Source organism: Erpetoichthys calabaricus, chromosome 1 (assembly GCF_900747795.2).
Source record: "Erpetoichthys calabaricus chromosome 1, fErpCal1.3, whole genome shotgun sequence".
NCBI classification, from domain to species: Eukaryota; Metazoa; Chordata; class Cladistia; order Polypteriformes; family Polypteridae; genus Erpetoichthys; species Erpetoichthys calabaricus.
The window spans coordinates 155,818,733-155,841,989 of NC_041394.2; the positions used below are offsets into that span (position 1 = coordinate 155,818,733).

Genomic DNA, 23,257 nt, shown 5'->3' on the forward strand with positions numbered 1-23,257 from the left:
TATATATATATATATATATATATACATACATACACACACAGTGGTGTGAAAAACTATTTGCCCCCTTCCTGATTTCTTATTCTTTTGCATGTTTGTCACACAAAATGTTTCTGATCATCAAACACATTTAACCATTAGTCAAATATAACACAAGTAAACACAAAATGCAGTTTTTAAATGATGGTTTTTATTATTTAGGGAGAAAAAAAATCCAAACCTACATGGCCCTGTGTGAAAAAGTAATTGCCCCCTTGTTAAAAAATAACCTAACTGTGGTGTATCACACCTGAGTTCAATTTCCGTAGCCACCCCCAGGCCTGATTACTGCCACACCTGTTTCAATCAAGAAATCACTTAAATAGGAGCTGCCTGACACAGAGAAGTAGACCAAAAGCACCTCAAAAGCTAGACATCATGCCAAGATCCAAAGAAATTCAGGAACAAATCAGAACAGAAGTAACTGAGATCTATCAGTCTGGTAAAGGTTATAAAGCCATTTCTAAAGCTTTGGGACTCCAGCGAACCACAGTGAGAGCCATTATCCACAAATGGCAAAAACATGGAACAGTGGTGAACCTTCCCAGGAGTGGCCGGCCGACCAAAATTACCCCAAGAGCGCAGAGACGACTCATCCGAGAGGTCACAAAAGACCCCAGGACAATGTCTAAAGAACTGCAGGCCTCACTTGCCTCAATTAAGGTCAGTGTTCACGACTCCCACCATAAGAAAGAGACTGGGCAAAAACGGCCTGCATGGCAGATTTCCAAGACGCAAACCACTGTTAAGCAAAAAGAACATTAGGGTTCGTCTCAATTTTGCTAAGAAACATCTCAATGATTGCCAAGACTTTTGGGGAAAATACCTTGTGGACTGATGAGACAAAAGTTGAACTTTTTGGAAGGCAAATGTCCCGTTACATCTGGCGTAAAAGGAACACAGCATTTCAGAAAAAGAACATCATACCAACAGTAAAATATGGTGGTGGTAGTGTGATGGTCTGGGGTTGTTTTGCTGCTTCAGGACCTGGAAGGCTTGCTGTGATAGATGGAACCATGAATTCTACTGTCTACCAAAAAATCCTGAAGGAGAATGTCCGGCCATCTGTTCGTCAACTCAAGCTGAAGCGATCTTGGGTGCTGCAACAGGACAATGACCCAAAACACACCAACAAATCCACCTCTGAATGGCTGAAGAAAAACAAAATGAAGACTTTGCAGTGGCCTAGTCAAAGCCCTGACCTGAATCCAATTGAGATGCTATGGCATGACCTTAAAAAGGCGGTTCATGCTAGAAAACCCTCAAATAAAGCTGAATTACAACAATTTTGCAAAGATGAGTGGGCCAAAATTCCTCCAGAGCGCTGTAATAGACTCACTGCAAGTTATCGCAAACGCTTGATTGCAGTTATTGCTGCTAAGGGTGGCCCAACCAGTTATTAGGTTCAGGGGGCAATTACTTTTTCACACAGGGCCATGTAGGTTTGGATTTTTTTTTCTCCCTAAATAATAAAAACCACCATTTACAAACTGCATTTTGTGTTTACTTGTGTTATATTTGACTAATGGTTAAATGTGTTTGATGATCAGAAACATTTTGTGTGACAAACATGCAAAAGAATAAGAAATCAGGAAGGGGGCAAAAAGTTTTTCACACCACTGTATATATATATTCCCCTACATATCATTGACTGTACTTTCTGAAAATCTTTTTCAGTATTATTAATCAGAATTTTTACTATATTTGTTAAGTCAAGATTATTTTCATTCTGATGAAAACATACTTTTCTCTAAGACGATGCAACTCCTTTTTAAAATCTTCATCCTCAAACTCTGAATCATTGTCGCTGCTCATGTACGGTGACTTCCAAGAGTTGCTAAGGTTGGGTAAGGAAATCTTAGATCCCTGCAACTGGGGGGAAGCAGAGCCACCCAGCAAAGTCTCACTTGGACTACCCCCTCCAGTTTTAGAAGGTCCATTGGCTAGCACATATTGTTCAGGTTTTGACTCAGTGCTAACTATGTCAGACTGGTCTGTTAATTCTTTTGGAGTTCTAGTCTGATCAGCAGTGGCAGAATCTACTAGGTTTAGAGCAATTTTGTCTTCAGTTTTAGATACAGAAAAACGTCCCACTTGAGTGTCATTTCTTGTAGTCACTTGGAATCTCCCAATTGTAGTCGGCTGAACCATCTCTTGAGTTATAGAAGTCAATCCATCCACCATATCAACACTACTTCTGCACGATGAAGGTTTCACCATTGTATTTTCAGGACTAGAAAGAGGAGATGTGGAGGAAGTGGACTCAGAAGAACTTGTAGGTTCTTTATAATCTTCACTATTCTCAACAGCAACTGTTACCTATTGGGGGTAAGAAAAATACTCTTTAAGATGATTTATTCAATCACTATGAAATCTTAGGACCTTGGTATAATTTGAATGTTTTTAACCAGTAAAGTTGCAAATATATTGCATTGTCCAGAGTACCCATCATATTTTTTGACAAGACATTAGCATGACCACATAATGCACTTAGGCATTTTGAAGCAGCCATGTAACTACATTTTCCAAGTAGAGTATCATTACCATGTCAAAAAGAAGAGTAATACATTGAAAGGTTTAAGGCAGGGACAGGATTATGTCAACTTTTTTCCTTACATTTAATCTAACACTCCCATGTACCAACTGCATATCCCACTATGCAAATGACTTCTACACAACTATGGAACAATGAAATAAATCATCAAGTACGTAATCTACAATTTGAATCAGAAATAGAAGATAATTTTAAGTGACGATTTTTATTCTGTAGAAAACAATGCTCACATGAAAACGACCACACTGAATTCCTGATCCAGAATGCCAATCTCCATGCTGAGATGGTGGCTCTAAAAAGAGAAACAAATGACAGACAAAATATTGAAGTATTCTAGTGACAAGATCAGTGAAACACAAACATCACCAGTCTAATGAGGTATTTCATATTTCATCTAACTTATTTTCAAATACATCATTGAAAAGACACCATGTAAGATTATATTCTAGTCTCAGAAAACTCAAAATGCAGTGATTGGTTTTTCAGGGAAATATTATATATATATATATATGTATATATATATATATATATATATATGTATATATATATATATATATATATATATATATATATATATATATACTAGTCATTTAGCCTGTTACAATAACGGGCGCTGGAACAGTAGTGCATAAACATTAGTAGGAACAGTCTATATTAAATGGCAAGGGACTTTGACCTCATTCTTTTTGTTGGTCGTATTTTTCTTTCTTTCAGCCTTTCTTTTGTTGATGTTTACTTGCTGAGCTGATCGTTCTTCGTGGGCTGCCGCCGTGTATTGTGTGTCTTTAATTTTCTGTGACAGTAATACTGTCTTGTATGGCTCTATTCAATAAGGGCGCGCACAAAAAGGCGAGCTTCAAAAGGGCGACCTCAATTGAGCGCGGCGAATAAAGGCGTTCGTAGATAATTTAGTTCAAATGGCTCTGGAATATGTGAAGAGCAACAAAGGTGCAGATCTTTATTTACGCGTGCCTTTATTCGCTGCGCCCAATTGAGGTCGCCTTTTTGTGCGCGCCCTTATTGAAGGATGCCGTCTTGTACGTCCGCTGGCATGTACGTCCGTAATATACCTTTACTTTTCTCTGGCGGTAATACAGGCGTGTGCGACGGTAATATGCCTTTAATCTCCTCTGACAGTAATACTGGCTTGTATGTGGCTGTAATATGCGTCACCGTATTGTGTACCTTTAATTTCCTCTCACAGTAATACTGGTTTGTATTTCCGTAAAACGCCTCTAACTTTCTCTGACAGTAATATCGCTCATCGCACCGTGCCCCGCACATGCGCACTTCACCAGAAGACACCCACACACGGACACCTAGATGCACACAGGGATTTTACTAAAGAGGATATATATACCGTCTTTTTCCGAAATTAAGACATCCCCCGAAAATAAGCCCTATCGAGATTTTCGGAACTTTTTGTAATATAAGCCCTCCCCCGAAAATAAGCCCTAGTTAAAATAATGTGAAAAAAAGAATTCGTTAAAAAATGCTGTTGATTTATTAAGTATGTTTAGCTTCCCTAATACTCGTATTTCAGAGAAATGTTTGAAATAAAATATTCCGAGAAATTCATTGTTTACCTCTACAGTTCGTTTCAAATTAATTCTTGGAATTTATCTTAAAAATACAACATAAGGCAGCATGAATACATAAATATTGTGTCCGCTCTGCTCTGCTGTGTTGTACTGCGTCGCGCGTATCGCAGAGTATGGTTGAATGAGGTGGGGAGGGGGTGGAGGGGGGCATGCATATGCGGAATGCGACGGAACGCGTCGTTGGCGCACACTATAAATAATTGTTCGTTAAGGCAGCAGTCTACATTGAGCGACAGTGCAGATACAGTGTTTGTTCATTTCAGTCTTGTAAGTCTGATTATTTCCTCATACGTAATTTTATTTTTTATAAAGTGAATAATTTTTAACCGCAGTTAAAATGAGTACAAAACGAAAGAGCTATTCCGTCGAGTACAAAAAGGGAATTGTGGAAGACTCCAGGGGTGTAAATCTTGATTTATGACGATGTTCCAGAAGAAGATGACATGACTGTAATTGAATCAATTTTAATTTCTGTATTCTGTGTAAAATAAATAAATATTAAATAAAAATATATAAATATTCTTTTATTTTTGTCCTCCCCCGAAAATAAGCCCTAGTGCGTATTTTGGACCAAAAAAGAAAGTAAGACAGTGTCTTATTTTCGGAAAAAGACGGTATATATATATATATATATATATATATATATATATATATATATATATATATATATATATCTTACACATACAACAGATACATACAAAGTATGAAGAACAGTTTTGGAGATAAAATGTTCTGTTCCAGCAAGAGGTTATATTGACTGCAATTGCTGACAGTGAAAAGATGCATTCAGGGCAAGGAAAATGATGAAAACAGAAACAAAGTCAAATTACACTCATCCCTTGGTATCCACAAGGTATTGGTTCTAGGAGCCTGTGAATGCTCAAATCCTTATGTAAAATGGTGTAGTACTTGCATATAACCTTCACATCCTCCTGTATATTGCAAATCATCCTTAGATTACTTATAACAACACTACCAATGCTAACACTTCCATGAATTTCAGATTCTTTCTGCTTTATTGTGCAAATACTCGATTCATTATTACCGACCTTATATCCACTTCGGCAGGCAGCATACTACTTTTCATAAGGTCTAAGATTTTTAGTTTCTTGTGCAGAGATAGCACCCTTTTAGCTCACTATGATTAAGTCCCTGCACCTTGCCATTGCTAGGATGGTTTAGTGGGATCCTCATACTGACATCATCAAAGTCACTCATGGCCTCTAGCAGACAGCCAAGAAAAAACAATCAAGCCTGATTATAGAGGAAGTAAAAATCATAAAAATATTTATGTATGTAAAACAATGGTAGGATCATACTGAGCCTCAAAAAGTGAGAGGAAAGGGCCAACGCATTGATCTGACCCCCTCGTACACATCACTTCATTTGCAAGGATTTGGAGTAATGCTTGCCGCATGACAAATTCAAGCTTTGCTTTTTTGGATTTTCTGGATTTTTTTTTTTTTTTTTTTTTTCCCCTGAAACATGTTCAATCAGCATTTGGATGAATCCATGGATGTGGAACCTGCGAATACGAAGGGCTGACTATGCAAGTAAAAAATCACAAACCAGGAGAAAAACAGATACAGTGCTTTGCAAAAATTGTAGGCAGTTCAGATTGTTCAACAATGTCTTCTGGATTAGTTTATCAATAAAAACGGTATGTAGAGCTCCACACATTCCTTATGAATATTTAAATGTCCTTAGAGAAACTAACAGAGTTAAATCAATGTGAGATCTTTGCAAGCATACAGCCCATTGATTAAACAAATATAACAAACAGGTGCTAATGATGAATGACATACTGTGTTGATGGAATAAAACTGTGTGGGGCAAACATACTAAAAATATGAGGTTGCAGTAGAGGTGATAGTTTAACCTGCAAATCATGCACCATGGTAGAAGTGAGAATAGTGACAAGACACAAGGTGATCATCCTGCATCTTCAAGGACTTTCCCCAAGCAGTAATTTTGTGTCAGACAGGTGTTTCCAGATGTGTTGCCCTAACTCTCCTACAGAACCACAAACAAACGGGTAAGGTCGACGACTGGAAACATAATTGTCAGCCATGGAAACCAAGTGCAGCAGACAAGACATATATCAAGCTTATTTCCCTCCAAAATCAGATGTCCAGCACCGTTATTAGAACAGAACTGCCTAAAGTCTGAAGAAATATTATCAGAAGCACTCGTCATGGAAGAGCTGTTACTAAAAAGCCATTCGTCCAGGGAGGAAACAGAACCCATGGACTGGAGTGCAGAAAAACGACAGCAAGTGATCTGGACTGATGACTCAAAATTAGAAATTTTTGGCACTAATAGAAGGCAGCTTGTGTGCTAAAGTCCTGGAGAAGCATAAATGGATGAATGTGTGCAGACCATAGTGAAACACTGTGGAGGTTACTTGCAAGATTGAGGATGAATTTTTACAGATGGTGATTTGATCAAAATTCATGGCTCCGTCTCTGCTAAGAAATACAGACAGATTGTTGTCCATTATGCAATACTGTCTGATTTGTCCCTTTATTCTACAGCATTACAATAACCCCTAACACACAGCCAAAATCATGAAAAGTATCTTCATGAAAGCAGGAACAGAAGATTCTTAAAGACCCCTGAAGAAACTTGATCTCAACATCATCAAGGCAGTCTGGGATTACATGCAGAGATGAAAGCAAGTAAGACAGCCAAAGTCTGGAGGGGAACTGTGGCAAGGTCAAATAAAATACCATTCAAGTACCTTCTGAAACTGCATGCAAGGGAACCTATGGAATGGCAAAAGATGGTCAAATGAAATACTGACTTCATTTATATTTTTTAATTTTCTAGACTTTCTAGGAAAAATACTGATTAATAAAAAAAACTACTCATGGCATTGAACAGCACGGTGGCGTAGCGGTAGCACTATTGCCTTGTAGTAAGAAGACTGGGGTTCATGTCTTCCCTGCCACGAGTTTACATGCTCTCCCCTGTGTCTGCATGGGTTTCCTCCCACAGCCTAAAGTCATGCAAATTAGGGGCCGGAAATAAAAGACAAAGAGTAGATGACAATGTAAAACGTCGTAAAGAAATCAAAAACGTTGGCACTATACACATGCAGAGTAGATTAGAGATAATGAAAGTACTAAAATTCTAAAGTCGCCAAAAACATTATAGTAAAGATCGTATTAGTGCAAACAAATGGAAATTATTACTCGGTGAAATAATGGAACAGCGAAAAGAGACAATACAGTAATCCCTCGCTACTTCGCGGTTCACTTTTCGCGGATTCACGACTTCGCGGGTTTTTAAATACAAGTGATTGTCCGCCTATCGCGGAAGTTATGTTCCAGACCCATCAGCAACAGGAGAAAATCCGGCGATATAGAAAGACCATATAAATAAACATTTTTATAGTTTAAGCCTTAAAATACCCATCCCACATGCTTTAAACACATGTAAACTTATAAAACACACTTTGTTAACACATATGATGTGTGGATGTCAGGCTAAGGATATGAGTAACATCTCACTATTATAAAACATTTTAACTTCACGCAAGACAAGACAGTGAGACAGGAAAATTGGTGATGTAGAGGCTTTTAAATTATTGACAGGCAGAGCGACAAGCAGCACAAAGCCAGCACAAAGTCCACTTCTCCTTAGCGTTCATTCAGCTCCCCACCCCCTTAACAATGCGAACTGCGCCTCCGGGGAGGGGGGTTTGAGCGAACGTGCGTTCAGCCCTCACAAAACCACACACACACTCCTCCTCCTCCGTCTGAACGTGCAGAGCGACAAGCAGGCATTTTGGCAGAAGCAGCACAAAGTCCATTTCTGCTCAATGTGAGTTCAGCTGCCCCCCTTCACAAAGCGAGTGCAGACACATTGACATCTGATCGCTGCGTGCAGTGTTGGTCTCCGGTGTTTAAGAATGTAGAAAGTATTTAAGAGCATAGGAAGTGTTTATAAGAGTGTGGGAAAGGTTAACAAGAGAGTGAGAAAGGTTTATAAGATTGTGGGAAGGGTTTATAAAGCCTTAAAATATGTATAAATAATAAAATAAATATAGGTCGCTACTTCGCGGATTTTCACCTATCACGGGGGGCTCTGGAACGTAACCCCCGCGACAGGTGAGGGATTACTGTATATTGTTTGGATTTAAAACTTTAATTTGGAGACTTGTAGATTGTCTAATTTGTGTTGCCATCAGGGAAAAATAGTGTTTCTTCCCAATGAAGAGGCGTATCCGCGAGAATTAAAAGATTTGTTGTTTGGTGAAAGTGAAATCCACATACGCGAGCGGCACAGATGTGAAGTGGCTGGTGCGGCGGGGGTTGGCAAGCAAAGCCCCATAGTACATACACATATATACAGGCTGAGCAACTTAACACATTAGCGCGTTAATACATTAACGCAGACAATTATTTTATCGCGAGTTAACACAGTTTTTATTATTATTATTATTATTTTGAAAGTCTCAGTCTTGCTAGCAATCGATATTAGAGATCAGTAATCTTCTTGTTACAGTGCTTTTTGATGCGCTTTTGCTAGAAGGAAAGTTAGCTTTGTTGATTTAACCTTGATTCCCTTCGCGTGCATGAGTAGCGAAGAGCAAACAGCTTCTGGCATGTGGAGAGATACCAAAGTGAATGCGCAAAGCAAAATAATCCGTGGATTACTTTTTTCATATTATCACTGAATTGGACTCTGATTTGTCGGACTCCCATTTTGATGCAAGTGATCTGGAGATGTAGGTTGAAAATGAAAGTGAGGTACCAGCATCAGCTGATCGGTCCCCAGTTGACTGTGGTGCTGAACATATTCGTGTAGCTGATGCACCTATGGCAACATTTGCCTGGAAGGACAGACACTTACAATGACAGGAGGTACAAACCATACTGCATTTCACTGCATTTGCCATCCCACACACCTGTCTCACAAAGACAGCGAGCCCACCGTGCATTTCTGCTGGCCATTGAGCCCATTGCCCGCGTAGCCGCTGCTGCCGCAAACAGGGACCGACAGCAGGCAAAACAGGCAGCAACAGATGTTTTATGTTGATTTATGTGTGAAACCACTGTTTTATGTGCTTTTCAGTTTTTTGGAAAAAATATCAGCCTTCAAAAGAGTTGCTACTGAACATAGACTGTTTATGCTGTTCCCTGATAAAAGAAAATGTTTCTGCCGTTATCTGTTCAGATAAAAAAAGCCCTCCAGGACCGTGATTGAGGACCCCTGATGTACATGTTGTTTTAGCCTCAGTAGGCAACATCTTTGGGGGGGGGGAAAAATAAAATAAGTACTTTAAAAAATAATCTACGGTAATCAAACTAAATCCTGGCTAACTTGGCCAGGATTGAGTATTTATCCTCCTGTAGCTTCCACCACCGTAATGGACCAAGTCAATTGATGCTCAAGTCTGTATCACTCAACTGATTTTGTGGAGGAGGAACGAGGCATCAGTGGCTCATCTTCAGAGTTTCAAGACAGCCTGTGCATTAACATTTCAAGGGTAGTTCTACTTGTGTGAGTGGATTACTATCAAGAAACATCATAGGAAACAATCAAACGAAGCCAACTTGGGATTCACTTTCTGCTGCTGTATTACAAATGTGTGAAGTACGTGCACATTAACTAGATTAGATTAGCACATTTGGAATTGCATTAAAAAATTTAAATCAGAAATTTTTCATGTGTTGCAAAAACCTGAATACTCTTGAGACGTATGGTAATTTAAATAACACAAGTAGGAATTCAACAAAAAATAATGGTGCCTACTTCTAGAATATCTGGAACATTACTTTTTTCATCTAGTGGGTAATATGTAGTTTATTTGTTAATGTATTACTTCTTTTGGAAGTCTTTCAATTCTTGCATTAATTATGACATACCACCAGTATCAGAAAAAATAGTCTGTTTATATGAATGTTTGAAAAATAAAAACACAGCAATAACAAGATCAAAACTTTACCTGAAACCACAGGATGAACCGAAATATCAGAGCTTGTTGTTGAAGGTGTAATCTACCAAAGACAAAGAAAATAAAATTCAAATAACTAAAAGTAATTTAGCTACTAAAAACTAATTATGGCTTGAATTTATTGAACAGATGTTATCATATTTTAATACTTCATCGACCTGGGCTACATTTTCTTACTACAAATTTAAAAAACTAAGAGCTACAAAACAGATATAACACTATACACCATTACATAACTTACAGTTCATGTTACAGTTGTCATGTATAAAATTGAATTCTTATTTGCATGTATCACACAGACTAGTGAATGTAATATACATATTCTATTGTATACATAAAAATGTACAGTTACTTATCTTCACAAGGAGAGAAAACAGGAGTTTGCAGGGCAAGGAGAATAATTCAGAGGAGCTTTTCTGTTGCCATTTAACTGTTAGTATCAGGTCTTTTCTTTTTTTAAGGGATTTTTGCTATAAATATATCGAAAGGAAGCTGGCAAATGGTAAATTCTGGGCTTTTTCTTTTAAAAGATTTTACTATCAACACATCTTTTCTATGAATGTTTATTGCAATGAATATTTTTCCCCTATTTCATCATTCATTTATTGGCTAATTAGGTATGCCACAATTCCTGTTTTTTTCCCACATGGCTAATTGTGTATGCCACTGTTCTTGCCTAGTCCTGCCTCAAAGTGAGTGGTGTGAGTGGGTTTTATAGTCGCAGGGCCCAGACCCTTTTATGTGCGGTGGCCATGACTGGGCTTAGCAGGGGTAGGAAAACTCCAAGGCAGAACTGGGTTTTTTGCTCAAACAGCTCTGCATGTGTCTCATCTATCTAGAACACTATATTCCAATAGCAGTTTTCATAATCTGACAAACCCCAGTTGTACAACTATATTCTTTATTTGCAAGTAAATTGAATCAGGTATTTAGACAAAGACTGAGGCAGTGCATTCTGTCTGTAAATGCCTTTATGTTACTTTATTCAGCAGGTTAGCACTAAGGCTGAATATTGCAAGATGACCTGGTATGTATAGACTAACAATACTTTGAAATTTCAAGATGATCAGTGTGGTTGCTTGACTATAACTTATTTGGCAATGACTTTAAAAGAACCTACCAGACTCGCATGTATCAACATCTTATTTTTTTCTGTATTTTTTAAAAGTCAGAAAATTACAATAATTAAAATCAAGATCAATCCAAACAAAACAAAAACTTCTTATTGAGTCCCTGCCTGGTTGAAGCCATGTTGGAGTTTGTTCTGAAGAACAAAAGAGGCTGAAGGTTGCAGAGGGGAGGACTCTTGACTGCCATATGTGCTTACGCACTGAGTGTCAGTTTGGAGTACCAGGCCTTTTTGGAGTGCCTGGAGGGGGATCCTGGAATCGGTCCCAGATGGGGACTCCATAGTTTTCTGCTGGGTAACTTCAATACTCACGTGGGTAACGATGGAGACATCTGGAGAGGAGTGACAGGGAGGAATTGCTTCCCTGATCTAACCCAAGCTGTGTTTTTGTTATTAGACTTGTGCTAGGAATGGCTTGTCCAGAACAAATACCATGTTTGGACATAAAGTGGCTCGTAAGTGCACCTGGTACCAGAATGCCTTAGGTGAAAGACCTGTGATCATTTCATAATCATATCATCAGATGTTCTGGATACCTGGATGAAGAGATGGGTACACCTGTCAAATGATCACCACCTGGTTTTGAGTTGGGTCATATGGTGTGGGTGGCACCTGGGCAGACCTGAAAAGCCCAAACAAGTAGTGAGGGTGTCCAGAAGACTTTCAACTCCAACCTCCAACAGAGGTTTTCCCACATTCCAGAGAAGGCTGGGTGCATACAGTCCAAATGGGCCTGTTCAAAGACTCCATTGCGGAAGCGGCTAAAAGTGGCTGCGGCCTGAAGGCTATAGGTGCCTTTTGAAGTAGTAATCTAAGGACCCAATGGTTGACACTAGAGGTGAGGGATGTTATCAGATTGAAAAAGGAGGCCTTCCATGTATGATTAGCACCGGAGCCTCCCGGAGCAGAAGAGAGGTTCCCACAGGCCAAAAGGGCTTTGGCCTTGGCAGTCAGATAAGCAAAAACTCCAGTATGGGAGGAGTTCGGAGAGACCATGGAAAGCAACTGTTGACTGGGCCCAAAGAGTTTCTGGAAAACCATCAGGCAATTCACCCAGGATGTTCTGAGAAAGTGTGGGGAAGTGCTGACCCAGATAGCACAATTTGAGGAGCTCCTGAACCCGATGGACACGCCCTTCAGTGGAGGAGGCAGAGCCAGGAGCTGATGGGGAATCAATGCCCATTACCATGAGGAAGGTCTCTGAGGTAAGTTAAGCAACTCTACAGTGGCAAGACCCCAGGGGGACAGCTGAGATCGGCTCAGAAATGCTGAAGGCTCTGGCCATTGTTGCAGTGTCATGACAGACACCCCTTTTCAATGTTGCACGGTCACTGGAAGCTGTGCAACTGGATTGGCAGACTGGGGTAATGGTCTGGGTGTGCTCCAGTTATCGGGGGAATCACACTCCTCAACCGCCCTGGAAAAGCTTATGCTAGAAAAGAGACTCTGCCCAGTCATGGTCATCTCAGATCCAGAAGGAACAATGTGGATTTCATGCAGGTCATAGAATGGTGGACAAGCTCTTTACCATCATGAAGATTCTGGAGAGGGCATAGGAGTATGACCAAATGGTCAACATGTGTTTTGTGGACTTAGAGAAGGCATATGACCATGCTCCTCAAGGGATTCTGTGAGGCTGCTGGGAGAGTATGGGGTTTCAGGTCCCCTAATAAGGGCTATTCAGTTCCAGTACAATCACAGCGAGAGCTGTGCCCTCATACTCGTAACAACATCAGCACCATGTCCAGTGGGTGTGCGACTCTGCCAGGGCTATGCTTCAGTTCCTGTCATGTTTGCAATTTGCATGGACTGGATATCAAGACGCAGCCTGGGAAGGGAGGGGCCCAGTTCTGTGGCCTTAGAATCGCGTCACTGTTTCTTGCAGATGACACGGTCCTGTTGGCTACATTGGGCTGTGAACTCCAGCATGCAGTGGAATGCTTTGCAACAAAGGGTCAAGTGGCAGGGATCAGCACCCTCTAAATCTGAAGCCATGGTCCTCAGTAGAAAAAACGGGGACAGTCCTTTCCAAGAGGGAGGTGAGTTGCTGCTTTAAGTGGAGGACTTTAAGTACCTTGGATTCTTGTTCGTAAGAGAGAGGGGAAAAGGGATGGAGAGATCAACAGACAGTTGAGGCGGCAAGTGCAGTTATACAGTTGCTATATTGATCTGTAGTGGTGAAGGAGGAGTTGAGTCAGAAGACAAAGTTCTCTATTTACCAGTCAATCTACGTCCCTACCCTTACCTATTATCATGAGCTTTGACTGAAAAAATTAGACAATGACTGAAAGAATTAGACTGCAGGTACAAATGGCCAAAATAAGCTTTCTCTGCAGGGTGGGTGGGCTCTCCCTTAGAGAACGGATAATCCCCATCGCAATTACGCAATACATTTAAAGGTCTCACATACTGCTGTTTTTTTCTTTTTGTACCTTCACAAAAGCATCTTGCACTGCCACTTGGTAGAATCCTCTACAGTTACATAAAGTATGCACATAAGTACAGTCAGTACACTGCTTGCGTAGCAACAGCGCCTACAAGTGTACGTGTTGCGTGGCATCAAGTATTCAAATGACTATCAAAAAAAACATTTTTCTTAAAAAAGGTAAAACCTTTCCTTGAGGTGTACTTAATTTTCATATCACTGTACACTGCATTTGCTTTTGATTGTAATGAACATGATTATAAAGCATTTATAGAGTATTCTCACCTGTGTCATGGAGTTTACTGGCACAGTCTCTGGGCTAAGTGCGCGTCTTAGCTGGGCATCAAGATCTTCCAAAGGCTGCTGAGACTAATTCAGATGGAAATATATGAAAAAATTAACAGATGTTTGAATGTAATATGAAAAATAAACAAATAATTAGCAATATGCACATTAATGCTAAAGCATGACTAAATAAAAAAAAACTACCAAGAAAAAAAAATTTGTCATAATATTCTGTCCTTTTAAAATAAAATAAATACTGTGATATTGATCTAACAAAAATATTTGCAATGTATATTTTACTAGAAAATGTAACTATGAATTGTTTGGACACTAATTTTAATAAACGTTCTCAGTATTTAGTCATGGCAGAAAAACCACTACAAATAAAAGCAGCATTTCCCTCTCTCATGAATTACAACACTAAACACTTATACTGAAATCTACTATGATCTACACAGAAAGCCAATTTCAATATTATGTTCAGCAAGTGTCACAATGTATGACTGCTTGTTGCTCATCTCATCTGAAGGAAAGCTAGCATATTCAGTAAATTTTGAAAAAAAAAAATTAATATACAATATGTACAAAAGGATTTTGATACAAGTAAATAATACCTTACATTATATTATGGTATTTTTCCAGGTTCTTAAGAATAATCATCTTGACTCCTCTGTCTCAAACTTGCATTTATTTCTAACCTGCTGTTTTTAAGTAAAATTCTAGAAAAATGTAGTTTTACAGCATATGTTTCAGTGAGGTTTTATAGCCTACATCACAGTATAGAAAGTGCGCTGGTTACCATAGTTAATGACTTGCATTTTAATAAGGCTAATGTAAACAACTTATCTGTTCTATTCCTTTTAAATTAGAGCACATTTAACACCACAGACTACTGCTTTCTCATTAATTGTCTTAGTGGGTGGGTCTCTCTAGTAGTGCTTTAAACAGGTTTCAATCTTACATAACAGGAAGCAAATTCATTGTAAATAGTGGTGACTGTATGCCAGATGTCCAAAATACTGAGTATAATATACAGCAGGAATTGTTGGTCTACTTTTATTTTCAATCTACATGTCCCATTCAGCCAGAGTATTTGAAAAAGAGGTCTAGACTCGTGCAGGATTACTGCGGGACTCTCCTGGACCCAATGAAATTGGTTGTGATGCAGGGCTGATTTTTATTATTGCAGGCATGAGTGGATGGGAGCTAGAGTCTAGGAAATTAAAGTTAAATTTAAAACATATAGCACATTCATTCTATATATACAGGTACATCTCAATAAATTAGAATATCATTGAAAAATTATTTCAGTAATTTAATTCAAAAAGTGAAACTCATATTATATAGATTCATTACACACTGAGTGATATATTTCAAGCATTTATTTCTTTTCATTTTGCTGATTATGGCTTATAGCTAATGAAAACCCAAAATTCAGTATCTCAGAAAATTAGAATTTTGTGAAAAAGTTCAATATTGTAGACTTATAGTGTCACACTCCTCTTAGCTAATTAACCCAAAACACCTGCAAATGTGTCCTGAGCCTTTAAATGGTCTCTCAGTCTGGTTCAGTAGACCACATAATCATGGGGAAGACTACTGACTTGACAGTTGTCCAGAACACAGTCATTGATACCCTCCACAAGAAGGGTAACCAACAAAAGATCATTGCTAAAGAAGCATATTAATGGAAAGTTGAGTGGAAGGGAAAAATGTGGCAGAAAAGGGGGCACAAGGACCTTCATAAGGACTGGACTACGGCTAAAGTCAGTGCTTCAAGAGCCACCACACAAAGATGTATCCGGGAAATGGACAACAATTGCTGCATTCCTTGTGTCAAGCCACTTCTGAACCAGAGACAACATCAGACATGTCTTACCTGGGCTAAGGAGAAAACGGACTGGACTGTTGCTCAGTGTTCCAAAGTCCTCTTTTCAAATGAAAGCAAGTTTTGCATTTCATTTGGAAATTAGGTCCCAGAATCTGGAGGAAGAGTGGAGAGGCATGGAATCCAAGTTGCTTGAAGTCCAGCGTGAAGTTTCCACAGTCAGTTATGATTTAGGGAGCCATGTCATCATGCTTCCCTCTGCTGACAAGCTTTATGGAGAAGCTGAAATAATTTTCCAGCAGGACTTGGCCATTGCCCATACTGCCACAAGTACCAATACCTGGTTTAATGACCATGGTATCACTGAGCTTGACTGGCCAGCAAACTCCCCTGACCTAAACCCAGAGGAAGATGACAGACACAAGATCCAACAATGCAGACGAGCTGAAGGCCGCTATCAAAGCATCCTGGGTTTCTATAGCACCTCAGCAGTGCCACAGGCTGGTTGCCTCCATGCCATGCCGCATTGATGCAATAATTCATGCAAAAGGTGCCCTGACTAAGTATTGAGTGCGTACATGGACATAGTTTTCAGTAGGCCAACATTTCTGTAATAAAAATCTTTTTTTTTTAAATTTTTTTTATTGGTCTTCTTATGCGATACAGTAATCCCTCCTCCATCGTGGGGGTTGCGTTCCAGAACCCCCCGCGAAAGGTGAAAATCCGCGAAGTAGAAACCATATGTTTATATGGTTATTTTTATATTGTCATGCTTGGGTCACAGATTTGCACAGAAACATGGGAAGTTGTAGAGAGACAGGAACTTTATTCAAACACTGCAAACAAACATTTGTCTCTTTTTCAAAAGTTTAAACTCTGCTCCATGACAAGACAGAGATGACAGTTCCGTCTCACAATTAAAAGAATGCAAACATATCTTCCTCTTCAAAGAAGTGCGGTCAGGAGCAGATAATGTCAGACAGATAGAGAGAAGAAAGCAAACAAATCAATAGGGCTGTTTGGCTTTTAAGTATGCGAAGCACCACGGCACAAAGCTGTTAAAGGAGGCAGTTCACACCCCCTCCGTCAGGAGCAGACAAAGAGAGAGACAGAGAAAAACAAACAAGCAAAAATCAATACGTGCCCTGCGTGCTTTTAAGTATGCGAAGCACCCTGCAGCATGTCACTTCACGAAGCAGCTGCACAGAAGGGAGCAACATGAAGATAATCTTTCAGCATTTTAAGACGAGCGTCCCTATCGTCTAGGTGTGTGAACAGCCCCCCTGCTCAATCCCCCTAGTCAGGATCAGAGAATGTCAGCGCAAGAGAGAGAGAGAAAATTAAGTTGGGTAGCTTCTCAGCCATCTGCCAATAGCGTCCCTTGTATGAAATCAACTGGGCAAACCAACTGAGGAAGCGTGTACCAGAAATTAAAAGACCCATTGTCCGCAGAAATCCGCGAACCAGCAAAAAATCTGCGATATATATTTAAACATGCTTACATATAAAATCCGCGATAGAGTGAAACCGCGAAAGGCGAAGCGCGATATAGCGAGAGATTACTGTATTCCAATTTTCTGTGATACTGAATTTTCATTACCTGTAGGCATTAATCAGCAAAATGAAACAAAATAAATGCTTGAAATATATCACTCTGTGTGTAATGAATCTATAGGAGTTTCACTTTTTGAACTGAATTTCTGAAATAACTTTTTCGAAGATATTCTAATTTATTGAGATGCACCTGTGTATAAAATTATTAATTTGCCTATACATTTAGTGACACCACAGATATACTGTCTAGCATTGAGCCTTCTCAAGATTGTAGATCTCAGAGGAAACAGAATTACAAAAAGGTGAGTACAAGACTGCAAAACTCAGTAAAGGGGGCAGTCATTTTCAATTGTTATCTATTCCGATGGCAACCAACTGCTGTTTGTTTGCTGTAATAGATCTGCTAACATACAGTGGACACAAATCTGGCACCAAAGATTTAAAGTGCAGAGCATGTGCAGTAGTGAAGGATCAAAATAAACTTACATTCTTGCCAAACCTGTCAAAAGTAACAACTACCGCTAAAAGCGAAGCACTGCGGATGTTGTTTACAATGATATAATGGCTTATGACACATCGTCTGGTGTCAGTGGTTGACATGGCACTCAAAACTGGAAAGTCTGAAGTTTCAAGAGATACTGCCCCAACTGACGACTGCATTGCGGCACGCGTTAGAGAAAGCCCAAAAACTGAGAAGGGATATTGTACATGATGTGCTCTAGAACGTCAACTGTGTACTGTCACAACTGAAATATAGACTGAAAATTTTGAGAAAATCTATTTCATATCTGCTACCATCCATTATATTAATTTAATGAGAACTACAATCTTGTGTAAAGGGTGCTTTTTGCGACCTCGATTGAACCAAACATAATTAAAACAGGTGAAAACATTCATGCTTTACTATTTGAAAAGCTCAAGTGTTTTCAGAATTGACTGTTACTGACCCAGGAGCAAACACGATCTCTGCCTTGCAAATCTACACCAGATTAAACTAACATGATTCTCTCAAGTGCCTTTGCAACAGCAGTGATGGAGAGTGGTAGCGCAGTTGCCTTGCAGTAAGGGGATCATGTGTTCGCGTCCCGGATCCTCCTTGCGTCGAAAATGCTTTGAGAAGCGAGAAAAGTGCTATATAAATGTAATGAACAGCGAGAAAAGTGCTATATAAATGTAATGAACGATTAAAGCACCCAAAGTTGCTCAGCTTCTGGCTAGTCTAAACAATTTAGACATTTCAAACATACTAGACCAGTAAGGCAAGCACACAAGGGCACTCAGACAGTCTGTAGAGACAAGATGGAACTCTAATTTTGATATACTGGATTCAGTGATGCAGCCATTTGATGACTGGCAAAAAGGTACTCACACAGAAACTCAATGCATGTTTGATTCCATTCATATCCTGTCAATATGTCTATATTTAATAAAAAGTTGATCACCAAAAAAAAAAATAAAAAAATTCAAAATTCAAAAAAAAAATGTAAAAAACCACCTCAAAAAACTCGGTTTTCTGTTGTGGCATCTTGAACCACTACAATCTGATCAAAATACTCTGCAATTACCTGTGATGTTAGGAAGCCTGTGAATGCTGTAAATTTTGACAAGTCCCACTGCTACATAATAATAATAATGAACTACTTTAGCACATTTACGTTTTATAGAATGCTCAGTGGATGCTGAGTGAAGCCCTTGGAAAGCTGTTCTCTCCCTGGCTGTTGTTTTTACTCCTGACCATCTGATTATGGCATCAGACTTACCCATAAAACCATCATAGATAAATAATAATTTAAGCCATTCTTAAGGTCTTTTGCATTTGTATTACTTATTTTTTTTATTGGTATTATGTTTGTATTTATTATTTGGTAATTGTAATTATGTTATGCAACTTCATGTAAAGCACTTTGGGCTCTTCATTTTCATGAAAACGTGTTATATAATTAAATATTGTTGTTATTACCAGGATAATGAAATTGTCCTGTAGTTTCTGCAAAATTCACATTTGTCATACAGGCAATATTTTTTTTTTCAAATTTTACTGCTCCAATTAGAAATTATGGAGACTATAATGAATTGTTTTAAAAAAATGTTAACATTCGAAAAAGTTTCTGCAGTATGCTTATCAGCTTACCTGAGATATGCCTGGCAGCAAGCTATAGTATGTACCATACTGTACATGAATGCTTTAAAGTACTTTTTCCTATCATTGACAGCAGATTTACTAAAGTAAGCTAGTAATTTCATTCATCAAGGTACATTGCAGGGCTAGAATTTTAATGTGTAATGTATTGCCATCATACAACACACAAGGTAAGATTTATAATACACGTGTTGCACCTTGTTCCAAATGATTTAGAAAGCTATAAATACCACTTGGAAGTCGATTTAAAAAGATATTTATTTTAAAAAATGCTTTATTTACTTTAAGTATTAAATTTAAGGACAGAATACATTTACCATATTATTCAGCAACAATATGCTGAACATTTCAGGGAATGATTAGCTGCATTCTTAAATCATTCATCTTTAATTTATATTCAATAGAAGCATTTAACCATGTTGAATAATGTGCTATTTATTAATAACAAACAGTTTTTCTTCAGTGCAATGCAAGCCTCTTTGAATTTTCTGCAATAGAAATCAGCCATTTAGCTATATTTCTAATTTTCCTTTTATTATTGCAGCTTTAAAATCATCATTTTAAACAGCATTTTCAGGGTCAGGAAAGCTTTTGGAGGCTGAAGGCTTGACACACAATTCCTAAAACAAAGGTGAAATAAAAATTTAATATTACATGTATTATAGAGTATTTCTGCTGAATCTGTAATGGGGAAAAGAATCTCTTATTCAACACTTAGTACTTTCAGTAACTCCTGTTGTGAAACGCGGATATATTCACCTTGCCACAATGTATATATAGAGAGGTTATTTTGAACCACCAGAATGGCACACAGCAGAGTGGAGGTTGGAGGAGGGGCCAGGGCACAGAGGGCTAAAGTAATAAGTGTGCTTAACTTCTTTACGTAATCAGGAAAGATTTTGTATGGGTTTCATATATACATACATGCATGTGAAGTGTTCCATGCACAGAAAATCCTTTTTTGTACAGAAGTGTTAATGCATGACTCTTAAGTGCTACATATGACGAACTGCGAGTGATACAAATTTTTTTTAATGAAGCATCCTATGGCATATTAAATACCAAAGTACATGTAGTAGCGTTTGAATATATTCAAGTATTTGCTTATTTTTAATATGAGTATCTGAACCCTAATTAGGGTATTATCCGGCAGCCCTAGTGTGTGTATACACACTATACACATACACACACACACACACACACACACACACACACACGCTTTCATTTGCACATCTCCTTTATTAACTGCTCTATTCTGCAATTATTTATAAAGTATGTTTGTTTAACCTCTTGTTATTTACATTATTTTTATGTGATATTGTCTTCTGTTATAAGCAGCTCCAAAGCTACCAAATTAAATTCTTTTACATCAAGTACAGGTGAATAAAAGTGATTCTAATTCTGATTAGTCAGCTTTACGCAAATCTGTCAAGAAAAAAAGTGTCTAGGACAGCTATTATACTCAGTTAACTGTACTGAAAACACTAAATATTCGAGCTTACCAAAATTATCAAAGCTAATTGTTTATATTCTAAATTATTATTATGATACCATCTTCGTAATAGTAGAGACAATTAAAAATTGCAATCTTAAAGAAATAAGTCAAAATGTTTAAAGCACAGAACATGCTCAGGAGAAGAATGACTATGAAGCTTGTACATGCACGAATTGTTTAAAATTATCTTTTACAAGCATGAAACAAAACAAAAAAGATAATGGAATTGACAGAGTAAGAAATGAACAAGAGATACAAATCAGAATGGGTTTGTTTGTTTTAGAAAAGCACCTGGGTTAGTGAAGGTCCTGGAAAAGGTGGCAGGTTTTCAGTAGGTGGCGTGCCAGCTTGTAATTCTGCACCTACAGGTAACACCTATAATGATGGAGGAAATTAATCGTAAGGAAAGAAAAAGACCATGACAAATGGACTTTCAAGAAAGTAATGCCTACTCAATTATAAATGAAAAAAAAAAAAAACAAAACAAACTAAGCAGTGTTTAAGGGCTTCATCGTCTTAATCTACCAAAAATTCTGTGATTAGCAAACACACGCCACTTACATAAGAAAATTATGTTTCCTGTTCGTAATGCAGAGTGTGTGGAAGTTCTAATTTTTATTAAACAGTACTAAGCAATAACAAATAATATTGGCTTAAAAGTAGGATATTTCCCCATCCTGTGCAATCAATTAATTGCATTACCGAATAAGCACATATTATAAAACTAAATGAATTGAGAACATTGTGGTACAGATTGAAGAAAACTAATGATAATATTATTTCAAGTGTACCTCTAAAACACTACAGATGTATTAAATGACTCTCAGTTGAGGTACCATAATATAAAAAAACTACAACAGCCATGGGGTTTTAAATTCAGTGTAATTCCATGTGGCAAGAAATTAAGAAAAAAAGTGATGTATTATACACCTTCCATCTGATATATTTCAATCTCCATTTTAAACTAATACACACAATACCAGACTATTTAAGTTTATTTACAGCAAAACTACAACAAACCCAAAAGTGTCTCATGCACTTAGGTTATGATTTTTTTTTTTATAAAGATGTGATTTCTTTAAAGTTTAAATATTAGAATAAGCTCAAGATTAACAATAGAGAGTAATGAAAAAACTGGACAAATATAAAAGCCTTTCTCCTTACAGGAATACTCAATCCAAAAATGATTTATATTTTTAGAATGTTACTTACCCCATGTAGTTTATAGTGATTGCCGAAAAAAAAATGTTAATCTCACATTTTCATGCATAAAGATAAAAAAATTCTGATAGAATAGTGACAGACAATAGTAAACGATAACAAAAACGTCAATGATAAAAAATCTCACATAACCAATGTAAAGTTTTATACTTGCAACATATTTTTGTTAAATACTTCACTTCCAGGAAAGAGTTCACATGGAATGTACTTAAATGTGCCCAAGAACTGAAATTGAAGAACCACCTTCTGTCCTCATTCAGTGGTCACAAGCACTGTAATGTTAAAATGTATATAAGATCAGACAGCTGGGTTCTCCCTTCGAGATTTGATTGCAATGATACTGTACGGTACATTAGAATTTGATGGACAGAGCAGATGCCAGGACGGCATACCCATGCACGTAACCTCACTTCATGCTCTAATCACAGAGATAAAATTGCAAATCCCACTAACAGTACAAATAAAGGTTAAAATTTTAATAAATGAGTAAAAAAGTATCCGGAAAAGAAAATGCCTCATACCTGTGCATAACCAAGATGCTTCAACATGCAAGAGATCAGATGACAGTTTTACAGACAGCTGCTAAATAATCCTGAAGTATACTCCAGTTGAGAATAAGAGTACAAATATAATGACAGGAGGTGGTAAGCTGCTACTTGCTTGGACTTGTGTTTAAAACAAACATTTTTGGTTGGAGTATTCCTTTAGGTATGAAATAGATGTACTATTTTCACTGTTAATGCAAATAACTTCCCCATCATGTACTCTTGGCCTAGGGAAGGCCCCAAAAAATGTGGATAAGTGCTAGTCTTACTAAAGTCAGATGTATCTGTCTGGAAACAACCATGGGTGAATTTTGCTTAAAACTGGGTTGGAATAATTAGACAGCTCACTGAGTGTCACATTTCTAAACCAATCCAACACCTCGTGATGGCAGCACTCAAAGCAAAGGCAGTAATTTTGAACTGCAAAAATCAAAGTTACTCTCGTTAACCTGGTCAGATAGAGAGCAAGCTTCTGTTTATGA

At 38.0% G+C, this 23,257-nt stretch overlaps 1 protein-coding gene across 9 annotated transcripts in view; it reads right to left on the minus strand.

Moving 5' to 3' along the window:
- wnk1b (WNK lysine deficient protein kinase 1b) overlaps nucleotides 1–23,257 on the minus strand; it is a 293,364-nt gene that overhangs the window by 67,161 nt on the left and 202,946 nt on the right. For all 9 annotated transcript variants that reach the window (XM_051920252.1, XM_051920244.1, XM_051920239.1 and 6 more), the window contains 5 exons: nucleotides 21,301–21,384; nucleotides 13,993–14,076; nucleotides 10,145–10,196; nucleotides 2,821–2,882; nucleotides 1,781–2,355 (listed from right to left, as the gene is read on the minus strand). In XM_051920252.1, the coding sequence (XP_051776212.1) occupies nucleotides 1,781–2,355; nucleotides 2,821–2,882; nucleotides 10,145–10,196; nucleotides 13,993–14,076; nucleotides 21,301–21,384 (857 nt within the window). The remainder of the gene's footprint in view (nucleotides 1–1,780; nucleotides 2,356–2,820; nucleotides 2,883–10,144; nucleotides 10,197–13,992; nucleotides 14,077–21,300; nucleotides 21,385–23,257) is intronic.